Source organism: Rhamphochromis sp. 'chilingali', assembly GCF_963969265.1.
Source record: "Rhamphochromis sp. 'chilingali' genome assembly, chromosome: 18".
Classification (NCBI taxonomy): domain Eukaryota; kingdom Metazoa; phylum Chordata; class Actinopteri; order Cichliformes; family Cichlidae; genus Rhamphochromis; species Rhamphochromis sp. 'chilingali'.
Window position 1 is genome coordinate 29,245,652 of NC_137945.1, and position 13,751 is coordinate 29,259,402.

At 42.1% G+C, this 13,751-nt stretch overlaps 1 protein-coding gene across 1 annotated transcript in view; it reads right to left on the bottom strand.

Moving 5' to 3' along the window:
* Positions 1–806: 806 nt before the first annotated feature.
* The window catches only part of gfod1 (glucose-fructose oxidoreductase domain containing 1), a 36,198-nt gene continuing 23,253 nt past the window's right edge, over positions 807–13,751 (bottom strand). Inside the window, exons 2-3 of the mRNA XM_080864534.1 lie at positions 8,273–8,466; positions 807–7,995 (exon numbers count right to left, since the gene is read on the bottom strand). Coding sequence (XP_080720660.1) covers positions 7,255–7,995; positions 8,273–8,466 — 935 coding nt within the window. The 3' untranslated portion in view covers positions 807–7,254. The remainder of the gene's footprint in view (positions 7,996–8,272; positions 8,467–13,751) is intronic.

Below are 13,751 nucleotides of genomic sequence, written 5' to 3' on the forward strand. Positions count from 1 at the left end.
ATACAGACAAAATTAAAATAACACGACACACAGTTTTGATTTGATATTTCCTTCATTTAAGACAGCTGTTTTCTAATACGTCTGCACGCAGTTAGTAATGAGTCTTCTGTTATTAAAAAAAAAAGCAGGAAATGGAAGAATGCAATATTGGTTTAAAGCAGGAAGAGTGGTATTGGAAAACTTGTAAAAGAACCTATTTTAGAAACGTGATTATATACAAGTTTAATCTTGGGTTTTGGCAGCAAAGTAGTTGGTATTGTTTCCTTTGAGCAAGAAGGTCTTGGGTTCCTGTGTCTGAGCAACACCATGTGCAGCATCCACTATAGCCAGCAGAGGTCAGCAAAGACTTTCAAAAAATGCTCAGTAACACAAGCTGGATTTATCATAATACACATTTTCTAACCTTTCTTCATATTAAACACATAAGAGTGACAAATGAAAGCAAAAACAGGAACTCCTTACATGTACAGTGTGGGATCTGCTGGCCATCTTATGCTATGGGGTTAATTGCAGGTATAGTTTGAGTCTAATTGTCAGTGGAAAGGTTATTGCAAAGTAATACAGAATTTCTGTGGTCTTTCATATGTTAAAACCAATGGAACACGTACCTATCAGTGAAATGTTAAAGAGCAATATGTAAGATGGTGCATTCCACGACTGTCATAAAAACACTAAATAACGGAAGAAATGGGTGCCTGGTTCCAGTAGAGTATCAGAGACTTGGAGAATCAGTGTGCTGAAGCAGTCCTGCCAGCATGTGGTGGCCCAGTATCTAACTGAGGAAAAATGAAATGAGAGCCATCGTGTATGTATATATTGTTTATTCCATAGAAACTGCAGCATTAGACAAGTGCTGAAGCTGTAAACCATGTCGCAAACACAAGATCACACTTTATTTTCCCCCACTTTCACGCATTCCCTTAGCCACACACATTCGATCAATGCCGAGCACTGGTGCAGGGAGATTTGCCAGTAAACACTGAAACAGAAGTTACACAGTCACTCAGAACAAAAAAAACTAAACAAAAAAACAAAACATTACAGCAGGGCGTTTATTTGTGACACCAACTGACCTCCTTAACGGATAGAAAATATAAATTATTCCTACAGCAAGTACATTCTCTCTAGTAAGACCCATAAATATGCGTTTGAGAGTTCAAATTACAGTATCTACAGAGGTCCATGCATCCACGATATACATACAGAACAATAAATATCAGATATAGTCACAATACAGCATCAAAATGGATATCTGTGGAGCGGGAAGCAAGCAAGACACGGCCAGAGTCAGCTGTGGAAAGGCATTCACAACCTGTGAGTGTACGGAGCGGCCTTTGTACGGCTGTGAAAACAACAAATAAGATGAGCGGGAGGTCTGCAGAAGCACCAGTGAGCTTTTCCTCCAGGCTTCAACCTGGCTCACGATAGAAAGGGGAAAGGGAGGAAAAGGGGACAAGTGAAAGGAGAGATTGATGCAAAGTAAAGCAAATCAACTTTCTCAGCAGTGGCTGAAAAAAGGAACCTCAGAGGGAGGGGAGACCTACAGAGGAGCGAGTGTGAAAGAATGAGATGAGAGGGGTCAAATCAAGACTTAGTTTTGGCAATGTGGGATCCGGCTGCGAATTAACAGTCTCCGAGTGTATGAGAAGCATCTCTTTGAGGTTTTCACCTCCACCTCCTTTCTCGCTCTTTCTCCCTCTCAGCGAGCGAAGGCCTTTCCTGAGCAATGAGTCAGTGAACGCTGTCGACGCAGAGACAGAGCGGTTCATAGTCAGACTGTCAGCAAACGAGGCAAAGTGCTGGAACCGGAGCACCTCTTGTTTTGTGTTTAGGTTTTCTGCAGCGTCTTTCTCAACGCACAATCGGGCCATCCTGACAGGCGGAGGAAAAACCAACAAAATTTGTCATCAGAATGAAAAGCAAAAACACTCAGTGGTTCAACTTAGAAAAAAAAAAGATAAAATCAGTCAACAGATAAAATGCATGACATCCTCACACTGTGCCGTATCGGCTCATTCACATTCCTCATTAAATATTCAGCGCTTCAGAAGCCACGTATTGCCTCGTGTGTTTCAGACTGCTGCTCACTGCCTCTCCGTTCACAGATGAAAGCTGGTGGAGACGCTTTGCTAATGACCACTAAAGCCTTGTGATGTAACAACACTCATAATGACTTCTTCTCTGATTCACTGTTTTTTTCCCCTATCCAGCATCTAGACTGGCTGAAATGAAAAGTTTTTGCTGCATCCACTAACTGAGTCTCTGTGAAGGGCCATGGCTCTGTGTGGACATGAATGAAACCTGCACTCACCCCTACACAGATAAGCTTCAAACACATGAAGAGCTCAAGAAGGTCTACTTAAGTTTATGGGTCTTCTGACCACGGAACACTAAATATAGCTGATTTATTTCTAGATGAGGCCCAGGCTGATCTAAAAGCACACTGAATCTATTTGTGCAGAGGCACTAAAACCTGCTGAAACAATGTGAGCTTGTGTGAGCAGACAACATACACTAATCAGCCACAACATTAAAATAGGTGCAGTAAAACACGATGAGTATTTTAGTGTAACACCTCTAGGAGACTTTGGCTCATGGCACGTGTACCTTTGACATCACCATCAACACTGTTACCTAGCATAGAGTATAAAAGATGGATATGGCAGATGTCATCCACTGATTTGCGAAGCCTCGAGCTGAGCGTTGTCAATATTTTTATGACACCGCAAACTTAAATATTAATGACTTGTCAATCACTAGGTAGCCCCGCCCTAAAGGATTCCCTGCGTTCTCGTTTTGTTTTTTAAACTCTACTAAGGATCGTAATATTTGTATTCAGTAAGACTCGACAGCTTTAAGGCACTTTTCAACTGGCTTCAGGTTTAGGACCTGGAAGCCACATCTATCCTTTACAGTCTATGATGCAGATCAAGCTCCCTTCCATGGTTGTTCCAAAAGACATCGACTTCCTTACAACTATCACAAATCCTGCCTGGAGCGTGATCCCAAGAACTGAACCCAACCCCAAAACTGCTACCACTAATCCATTCATCAGGGCCCCACCCTGGGGGCATGGTGGCAGCATTGGTAAAAATAATAGATACGTGTCACAAATTCTTAATAATTAATTAGCACTTTAGAGATGTTCTAATAATGCTTGGGAGGTTTACTGGAAAGAGTCACAATACTAATTATCAGCAAATTGATCAGCACAGCCAACTGCTAACATCTACGTAGTTTTGGCTTTAATCAGTCGTAGTCAGGCCCTCGTGTAGAATACGAAGGCTCATAGCTCTGCCTTTATGCAAATTCCAAATCCTATGTCTTAAGGTGTTGCCTCCTTTGAGATGTGTCCTCAAGAAAGTCTGAACTGATCTGAAAAATGCATTTTCCATCGGAAGAGATAAGCACATAAAGTATTTACTTGTGCAGAAACAGGGAGGACTCACAAGAGAATCCAACTGGAAATTAACCAGAAATCACACTCTCAGATCTTTGACTGCACCAAAGTGCACAGTCACACAGGACTTTACGAGAGTGCATAAGGGCCAAACAGACCTGCAAATAAAATGCTACCAATTAAAGCAAAAACGTCAGATTTTACTGCAATAAAAGTTAACCTAAGTCATAAGCTACCTTTAATATGCTGTAGGTGTTATATTTAGCCTCCAACCTTTCCCTCCCTGTGTGCGTCTATCTATATTTAACCAGCGAGAAAGGCAAATCATTCACCTCCAGCTGAACTCAACAGGGACAAATAAACAACCAGTTCTACTCCAGCAGAGAGCTATAAATCAAACAGCAGTATAATGAGTTAAAGGCCATATCAGTGGGGTCCTAAAGACCTCTCCTTTTTCCTATTAAGTGCCTGCTTATCTAGTGTCTTCTTCACAGTCGACCAACCCTTAGGTTCATTTCCCCAAATCTGTGTTGATGGTAATAAACAGACAAATTCAACTCTGAAGAAACAAGTCTAACTTCTGTGCATGTTCTGTTTTTTCTTTACATAGCTATATCTTGTGAGCTTAACTGACAAAGGGGGGAAAGTCTATATGCAGATTTGATAAGGCGTTTAAACACGGGGCAATATTTTCCCTGAAGTACTGAGAGGCAGCTTATCAGTGTCGGACTCTGCGCTTTTCATGCAAACTATTTAGGCAAAAGTGTTTTCTGGTTCTTCAATTTCTGTTCTGTGACATGAGGGGTTTTAAAGAGGGCCTGGCCTCAGCAAAGCACTAAACAGTAAACAATAAAAGAGCGTGCACTGACACTCTATGATCTATGAGTTCATGGGTGACGGTGTAGTTGTGCTGCTTTCTGATATAGTGCATTTAAAGAGAAAACATAAAGCTTTTCACAAGAGACTCTTTTGGTCAATATCCGATAAATGGAAATAAGAAGCTGAATGCTCCGAAGGCCTCAGTCTGCTGTTAAGCTCCCACAATAGCACTGCAGGTCAGTCAGTGGAAACTTCAACATAGAATAAATACCCTAACATTCATCCAGACATGTTCCAGTTCCTTGGTTTGTACAAAAAAACAAAAACAAAAAACCCCATACAGTACTGATTTAATTCTTTAGACAAAAGCGTATTGTTGCTTCATATTATTTTTATGTACATTTTCAGTAGTCGTTACATATTTAGTATTTCAGCACAGCTTATGGATAGAGAATGCATATTAAAAAAAAATCAATCTTTTGGCTTGTGGGTTGGTGTTATTCCTTCACCTGCGTCGACTGACGTTAAACTTTAAGTTCAGCTGTATTTGCTTTCATCACTTTCTGATGGTTTGTTTCTGTTTCCCGGGAAGCTGGGCTGTGAGTCACACACCTGCTTGTTATGTTTTCTGATTGGTGGGTTAAACTGTTACGTGCATTAGTCGAAAGCTGATGAAACTTACAGCATACATTTCTGCTTACATAACAAGTCCAAAGCTGCATTTGCCTTTGTCCAGATAATAGAAAGCTGTATGGAGGACTGGGGTTTGAATTAAGTTCCAGTTAAAATATTAACCAGTGTGGGGGCTTGTAGTAATATCGATTGTTCTGAACTGCAAAAGATCAAAAATGTGATTGCTTTCGGGCATTTTGAAACTGCTTCACTGCCACTGCTCATCTCTTTTCCAGCATTGTTGCTATTTACAAAGCAGCAAACCGACATGGACAGCTTTGAAGCGCAGCTGACAACGTCGCTGCAGTGGTTCCTGCCACGCTTACAACTGTTTTAAAACTACAGTGTAGCTAGAGCATAGTCTGATGTGCACCTTCAGAGAAAACAACTGTGGTTGGTCTGTTTGGTGTTGATGGTCTGTGTAAGCATAGTTTACTGATTAGCTTCCTCACTATTCTAATGCAAGAGATATTAATCTTCCAATGTAGGCGGATGCCGTTTTCATGTTTTCATTCCTCTTGACAATCCGCGCATAAACTAAATAAATAAGTTAGATTCAATCTTGGCAGCAGACCAGTGCAGACAGCGCTGTCACCTACTACGGCACTGGCTCTATAGGGGTTCAAAGCAGGACTGCAAGTTAAGCTTTAATTGCTTTAATTGTGTACTGTTTGGTATGGCTTTATTGTTGTAGTCTTCTACAGTACCATAACCCTTTTCTTAAAGTTGCATATTAAAACAGCCTTTGAGTTTCCATGTCAATGGACCAATTTCCGTAATACTCTTTAGTCTTTAGAGCACACTGGTGACATAGATATCAGTGGACTGAAGGAACCTTGTAGTTCCTTTAAAAATATGTATGGCAGCATACAGTGTGTTTGCTGCTGCTGGAAATAAGGTCAGTGAGAGCGGTGAGAGTGACGCAAAACCAAAACACTGGAACATGAGCTAAAAGAGGCCAAAACGCTGGACGCATATCTGAACTGTTCTTTTTAAAAACAGTTAATGTAAAAATTTGATGTAATAATTGAAAGCAGGGATCAGTGGGTGTGGGGCCAAGGGCCACAGACACTGTACTGTAGTTAGGAATTATTGACAGATGGATTAATGCTACTGGGTTTGATCTTTAGGCCTATGTGAAATTTTTCCAACAATGAGAAAAAAAACACAAAATAACACCAACCTTAACACTTTGAATAAAAACTTTTTCTTTTTTTTTTTTAAAAATGTAGTCGCCCACACTTTGCTACACTGCTTGATTTACTGCAAGTTCTCAGTCTTACTTAAGCTCTGGGCAGACCACACGGGCTTGCAATTAGTTTGCAGCACTGATTGCACAGAAGTGTGCGAATGAAATCTGCACATAGCTTGCAAACTTACATGCAAGACTGTCTGCACTTCAGTGCCACATGAGATTAAGTCGCTACAATGATAGCATAAAACGAGTCAGAGTACCGCTACACTGACCAACCACGCAGGTGATGCACAGCCGACTGGAACTGCATAAAGGCATACCATAGTTTAATCTAACCCTTTATTTCAGGCTCAGAGAGAAACTAGTGCCCCTTCTGCCTGTTTATATTGCATATGAAAACCAGAGTCCTCTGGGACCCCCCCCCCAAAAAAACACCAGCCAAATGATTGATTCTTTTTTTCTCTTGTTTCACACACATAGGAGAAACATACGGAGCAGACAGAGCATGACTAAGAAGCACACTGACTTGTTTTTTTTAACATTCACTTGGTAAAACTAGTACTAAAAGTACTTCAGATTACAGCAACAACAGACTGGCACAATTTTAAAAAAAGATTATCGTTCTTCCTTGGCAGTCCTTGTTCAGACCCACAGTGTAGGGCGTGTGTCTTTCTAGACCAGTTATATAGAAGAGAAGGAGAAACAGGAGGCACAAATAACTGTTTGATCAAGCAGCCAGCAGGGGTGATGAAAAGCATATGAAATTGCAAGTATCTGTTGGTGAAATGGGAACATTAGAAGGCGATCCCCACAAGGACGCCTCCTACTGATCGACCAACTAACCAGCAGGTAGTTTCACTCCCTGATATGCCGCCACTGTAGGTCCTTCTGTTGCATGAATTAGCTTGATTTAAAAGTGCATCTCCCCGCAGGGCTTAAACCTGCTGCCAAAATGAAAAAAAAAAGCTTCTTTATAAATAAAGTTCTGATTATTTATCACATTGCTTTTCCTACCGCTGAGGACGGGAAACCACAACTCTCTGCACGTCGTCGTGTAAAGCCTCTGTAACAGTGACAACACAAATTTCAACACAAAACTGGAATCCGGCAGCTCTGTGAAAAAACTTCCAACAATGCCGCTTGAGCGCCACCATGAGTTTTAAAAATGCTAACAGTAGAGGGACATCCTACTCCGCCGCATGGCCTCGCTGATCAGATAAGCTGGGCTGACCTCTGGTTCTTCTGTCATGACCACAATGTTCTGCCACTCTCCGCACTGGTTGGACTTCTTAATTGTATCCACCACACACAGAGCATATAGGCAATCCTCAAAAGTGGCAGCCATTGTCAGGGGCCTCCCGTCCCACGTCCGCCGGTCATCTTGGTCCTGGAAGGCCTGCCGCACAGCCTGGATCATGCGGATCGTCCCGGTGAGGTAAGGGGACGGAATGTCACTGAAGGCCTTCTCCGGCAGGGAGGCCTTCTCGAGAGGCGTGGTGTCTTTGAGCAGGAGCTCAGGGCCGCCACCACTTTCTCCACCGCCACTGTTCTTCTGTCCATACAAGTCTGTCCCTGTGACCGTTAGCCTCCCGTCAGTCCCTACAACTATCACCTCCTGCCTGAACTCTCCGGGGACATTGAAGTTGAGCGTGACGGTGCAGCAGGCGCCTCCCTCCAGTACCATCTGGAACGTGCAGAAGTCGTCACTGGTGATCTGGCGGATGCCCCGAATGTGGTCGGTCTGTTTAACGAAAGTCTTGAGGAAGCCGTGGACTTTGGCCGCACGCTGGCCTGTCAGAAACGTAAGCAGGTCAATAATGTAGCTGCCAACCGAATGCAGGCCACCGCCTCCCATCAGATCATCGCAGCTCCAGTTGTATTTTTTCCCAAGGAGGCTACCACTGTGGACCTTTAAGACAAAGAGGATAACAGGGGAGGGAGCACAAGTTTTTTAGATTTTATTATGGCTCACTTGACTGTGATCAGGAAAAGCAAGAATGAAAAGGAGATAGTTGGGTAGCATCTGGGATCAAATCACCAGGGTACCACCAGTGTCTTGTAGCAACATTGATTCTTTGCTATGCCGGTGCTGCTATAACTCAATCTAACATCGAGATAAAAGCATAAGAAACAATTTGTATAAAATGTCTTCACACAGCAATAAACAGAAGTAGTTCTGGTCATACCTGGGCCTCACAGACCAGAAGTTCTCCGACGTAACCTGCCTCCAGCAGCTCCTTCATTCGAACAAAAGCTGGCAAGAAACGCAGAACATTTCCCATAATGCTCAGCAGCTTGGGGTAGTACTGGGCAGCTGACATCATTCGGAAGGCATCCAGAGGCGTGGCGGTCCTGTCGCAGATTACATTTTTGCCAATACCTTATAAAATAAAGGAGAGACAACGGGGAATCAGACATGCAACCTTGCAACTTATTGTACTAAAAAAGCCTGACAGCTTACTTGAAATGTTCAGATGAAGGAAGAAGGTGGAAGAGAAGAGACGGAAAGAGAGAGAGTGAGAGAGTTGTAGCCCAGCTAGAAAAAAAGAGCAGTGGAAAGTAGTTTTTTTTTTCATGTATAATGTAAAGAATTTAGTCATTTCTTTTTTCTTTTATGTTTAAAGGAAGATGTGGACCAATAAGATTATCTGTTGTCATTTAACTTGGCCAATCAGCAATGAGCTCCCAGTGACCCTTGCTGTTGACCTTGATCACATGATTTCCTGTGTTGCCATTTTCGTTCCTGTTCATATAATGCCATGTGCCAGAGAAACTAATGTTCCCGAAGTCGAATCGCTAGGAGTTAAAAGCAAGTCTGCTGCAGTTGTTTTTGGTTGTTCAGAGTTTCACCCTGTCAACGGTCAGGTTTTTTTGTTATCTGGTAAAAGGATGACTCGACAGACGGACCCAGTCTGAAGCAAGCCCCATCGAGGAGCAGTGATTCCACAGTTCCAGTTAACTGGATGGCGAGCCAACCCGAAATTGAAAAGGATTTGCCAAGGTTTTATTGAAGCCAAAGTTTCGTTCCCATTGAAGCTTCAGATACCTGCAGGACTACGAACTTTCTTCCTTCATCGGAGTGTGGTAGGACAAACATTAAACAAACTGAACGGGCCCCAACGATCCATCAGTTATCAGACATTATCCACTCATATAATTGACTCAGAGAAAGCTGTATGCGCGCACTTTTATTTAGTTTGTTATTTTGGGGGAAATATTTTGTATTTTATTTTATTGTTTTTTCATTACATTGTTGCAGCTGCTGTGTGTCAAATATAACAAATTTGTGAACAGTATATTGTGGTGTGGTCTCTTCTTATTGGTGTTTATACCTTGGGCTCCTGCCGATCCTAGATCTTCTGATACTGGCTAGTGGGAGTTCGGTCATTCTTAATAATAATTCACAAGTTGGGTTACAGAGTCATAATATCCTCTTGAGCATAAAAACATCCCTTCCCCTGAAGAAACAATGCAAAGCTGCTAAATGTGGTAACTCCCACAACAACTGGCTCAAGATGTCATGAACTTTCAAGTAGTTCCTATCTGGGTCGTGAGAACTGTTAGTGTAAACTGCGCACCAATGGTGAATCCATGCAAAAAGGCAGTTTTGCAGTCTATATTATTGGCTCCACCAGCCAAACCTAATGAAGATCTTCTAAAGTCACTAAAAGCCATTTAGATGGGCTGCTGGGGTATTCCCATGATGTATTGAGTGGTAAATGGCCTGTATTTGTATAGCGCTTTTACTAGTCCCTAAGGACCCCAAAGCGCTTTACACATCCAGTCATCCACACACTGGTGATGGCAGCTACATTGTAGCCACAGCGGCAAGGCCGCCGAACAATGGTGCCACCGGGCCCTCTGACCACCACCAGTAGGCAACGGTTGAAGTGTCTTGCCCAAGGACACAACGACTGTCCGAGCCGGGGCTCGAACCAACAACATGCCAATTACAAGGCGAACGCCCAACTCTTGAGCCATGATCGCCCACATCGAGTGCATCTTCTTCAGTCACCTTTTTCACTCACTATGTGTTAATACACCTCTTTACATTTAATTATTAGTTATTATTAATCTCTAGATCTCTTCCAAAGTGTGTTTTTGTCCTGTCTTTATCCACCTAACCGCCCCTCCCAGTGGGTTTTCTCTGTATTATTGGCTTTACCTTAGAATATAAAGTGCCATGAAGCAACTGTTGTTGTGATTTATTAAATAAAAAGTCAATTAATTTGATACGTTGAATAATTGTTGGCAGGCATGCGTGATATTGCAGACATAACCATGGTGTACAGTAAGACCACACAGCTCACAGAGGTTTAGACAGGGTTCATTTGCATTACTGGATGCCTTATGGTAGAAGAGAGGAGAAAGACCGTGTACGAAACCCAATAAAAATCACTTCCAGCACATCAAAAGGCCCACTGGTGGCAGAAACACCCGAACACAACCAAGATGTGAGGCTGTATGTCTGTCCTCACATCACCGTTATAGTGATGGTACTGCAAAATATGCTGTTGAGGAGTAAGTTGCTTCGTACTCATTGATTTGTTGTTCAGTTTCTAGGCAGACGAAACAGAATCAGGCCAAGCACCAATTTTGCCTCGAGCCAACAGTTCAAACAAAATCAATTCTGAGTGACAGAAAAGAGACCCCCCCCCCCCCCCCCCCCCCCCCCCACCGCAAAACCCTGAAATCTGTCTGCAAATTGCAATCGATTGTCAAACTGGCTCTGAATGACAAAAACATTGAAACAGCTGTGCTGTTCTTTACTACATCTTTGCAAAGAACATCAATGTTAATCAATAACACTCAATACTGTACAAAGTATAAAAAATATCCATCATGAGGACGCCTTGAATGCATACAACCAGTGCAAAGCAGAAGTAAACAGTCTCTGTGGCCACAATAGTAAATGATGAAACATACTGTAGAACAAAGTCAACATAGTGACACAGTATAGTTCATAGTATACAGAAATCTATATAAACTTCAACAGAAGCCCATCTTTGTTTGCGGTGTGGCCAGTACCACAAGGTTCTTGTAAAAAAAGCCAGTTAACTTATATCTTTTTGTCAATGAAGATAATGTGTTACATTAAATTTCAATTTTTTATGTGTATGTTTTTTTCATGTGTAAAGACAGGTAATGTGAATAGTAATCTACATTAACTAGCTTAAATGTTCTAGGTTTTCACAAAAGATGCATACAACCACTGACAGGCACAGGAGCAGAAACGCTGCTTCCTCTAAACCGCGCAGTTGGAACCTTTTCTCTTGTAAGACCGGTAAATACAAAACAACGGCTGGCCTGTTCCATATTAGAAAAACTCTGACTGACCACACGTGGTACCTGTTGTACTGTTTTAGTTTGATAAGAATAAAGAACTCAAAGAGGATAACTACAGACCACTGTACTGAATAAAGGTGCATTTTTAAATCCATTTGTATTTGTAAGTGAAAGAATGTGGTATTTTCTCTGCACAATCATGCTTATGTCTTAAAACCTTTGACTGACTGGGGGGGTCTAAGCCTCCCACTAGTGTCGGGCTGTTGCTAAGGATTTATTTTGACTGATACGCTGACACTGAGCTGTTCTTGTGGCCACTTCTGCCACTGTTAGCTTAATGCACTGTAAATGCTCTAGATTCACACTGTCAACAGGGAGTCAAATAATAAAGGATATGTACACACAATCTAAAAGCATTGCTTCACATACTGTAGACATTCCTTGAGCCCTCAGAGTGTGAAAAGCTTCATAGTGGAGTCCCGGCTGAGGCTGCCTGTGGGTGAACTAGCAGTTTTGGAAGTGAACTTCAGCTCCAATTAGCCAGGTCAGGATATTAATCCCTCTGACCCAGTTCTGAGGATCGCTAAGGGAGCCCCTCCCCCCCCACCCATTACCCAGCCACTGTGCACACACACACAAAGCAAAAAATATTTACCCACGTCCCCTTCGTCTTGGCAGCAACACACAGAAACAGATACAGGAAAAGACACACTGCCTCGGGTGAGACTCTTCAGGCTAAATGCTAAATGTTCTTGATGGGGTATTTTGGTTTTCATATGAAGCACTAGCTTGCCTAGTTACAACACAATACAGAACAAAAGAATACAAACAATACAAAAATGACAAAGAATACTGGAACTTTTTATACTGTTATTCTTATGGTTGTGCTGTCATGCCAAACTAAAGTGTGACCTTTATGGAGATGAAAAGCGGCTTCTCTTCAGATCAGCAACGACCTTTCGTTCCTTGTCTACAAAGCTCTGAAAGGTCGAGCCTGGCTTAGGCAGGTCAGACTGATGAGTCAGGGGAGCTACTCTGCTGAAGTGTGACTCAGACAGTGAGAGGACACATCGTGTGTTTGCGCAACAGATTATGGATGCACCTGAGCACAAGGTGCTATCATAGCAACCACTGCAGTAAACCAACGGCTGGGAGATGAAATGATACAGCGCTAATGCTGTATTTGGTAGACCAGAATTAAAAGTGAATAGAGGAGCGTGAGAAGAAATACGAGTGCAGAGCACAGAGCAAAGAGTACAAAAAAAAAGAAGAGGAGGACGATGGGAAATGGAGCGAAAGCAATTGTAAATTTAAGAAATCACATGGGAATCCCTTGAAAGATGGGATGCCAAAGAAAGATACAGTGTCATCAGTACAACTAGGCAGGACTTCCAAGAGTAAACAAATGGCACTCGAATGGATAAGGATTGAGGGTAAAATACAATACTTTGTGTACTTACAGCAGTATTGTGGGCCATATACAGCTCCCCGTAAGGGACCTGAAGAGCTCAATTTAGTGGGCGATCTATGCTCCAACACTCAGTTGTGAGCATTGGGAAGTGAGAAACGTTGAGTTGATGTTAATCTCTAGACATATCATCTCTAGACAGACGTGCTTCCTTTCTGCATCTGAAATTTTTGTTAGTTACAGAAACAACAGCACCAAGTAATACCTAGTCTAAGGGGAAACCCTGAGATTAGGTGTACTGGTGCAGCATATGGGAAGGAATTAATGAGGAATTAATTAGAAATAAGAAACATAATAACTTTTTTGTCAGACAGACTTAGACTTCAAACTGAATTTATCAAGACGCTTGATGTAACCTAACATTGACTGTTAACAGCCTGCTTTGCTCTCAATTTGTTTAACAAACAGCTCATGTATAAATTCAATATATGATTTTAAATTGCTAAGTTGATTGAGGACATTACATGTAAGCTTTTATTTCCAGTTTATCTATTAGTACATACCAAGTAGTCCTGATCGGCATCTGCACCTTATAGCTAGCAGACACAAACAGCGGAGTGTTATGTTGAGGTGCTCAAAAAATTCATTTGAAATAAACTGTCACTTAAAAAACCCTTACTCCGTTTATGCTTGCTCCTCTTCTGTGCTACTAATTAGATGTTCAAGCACTGTAACCCACTTTACACCTGCACCATGAACACATCACAGATGTACCTTCAATGGAAGCGACACCAGGATGCCAGACATGAAAAATGAACTCATTCGACAGTAATACGCACTGACCTGCCTATCAGATTTAAGTGGTCATTAAATTAAGGTGTTCTGGATTAGTGGAGCCCTACCTAGGATGTAACAACTGGGATAAGTGCAAATTCTGACCTGCTTGGTTGCCACAGGGCTGGTAGGAATCA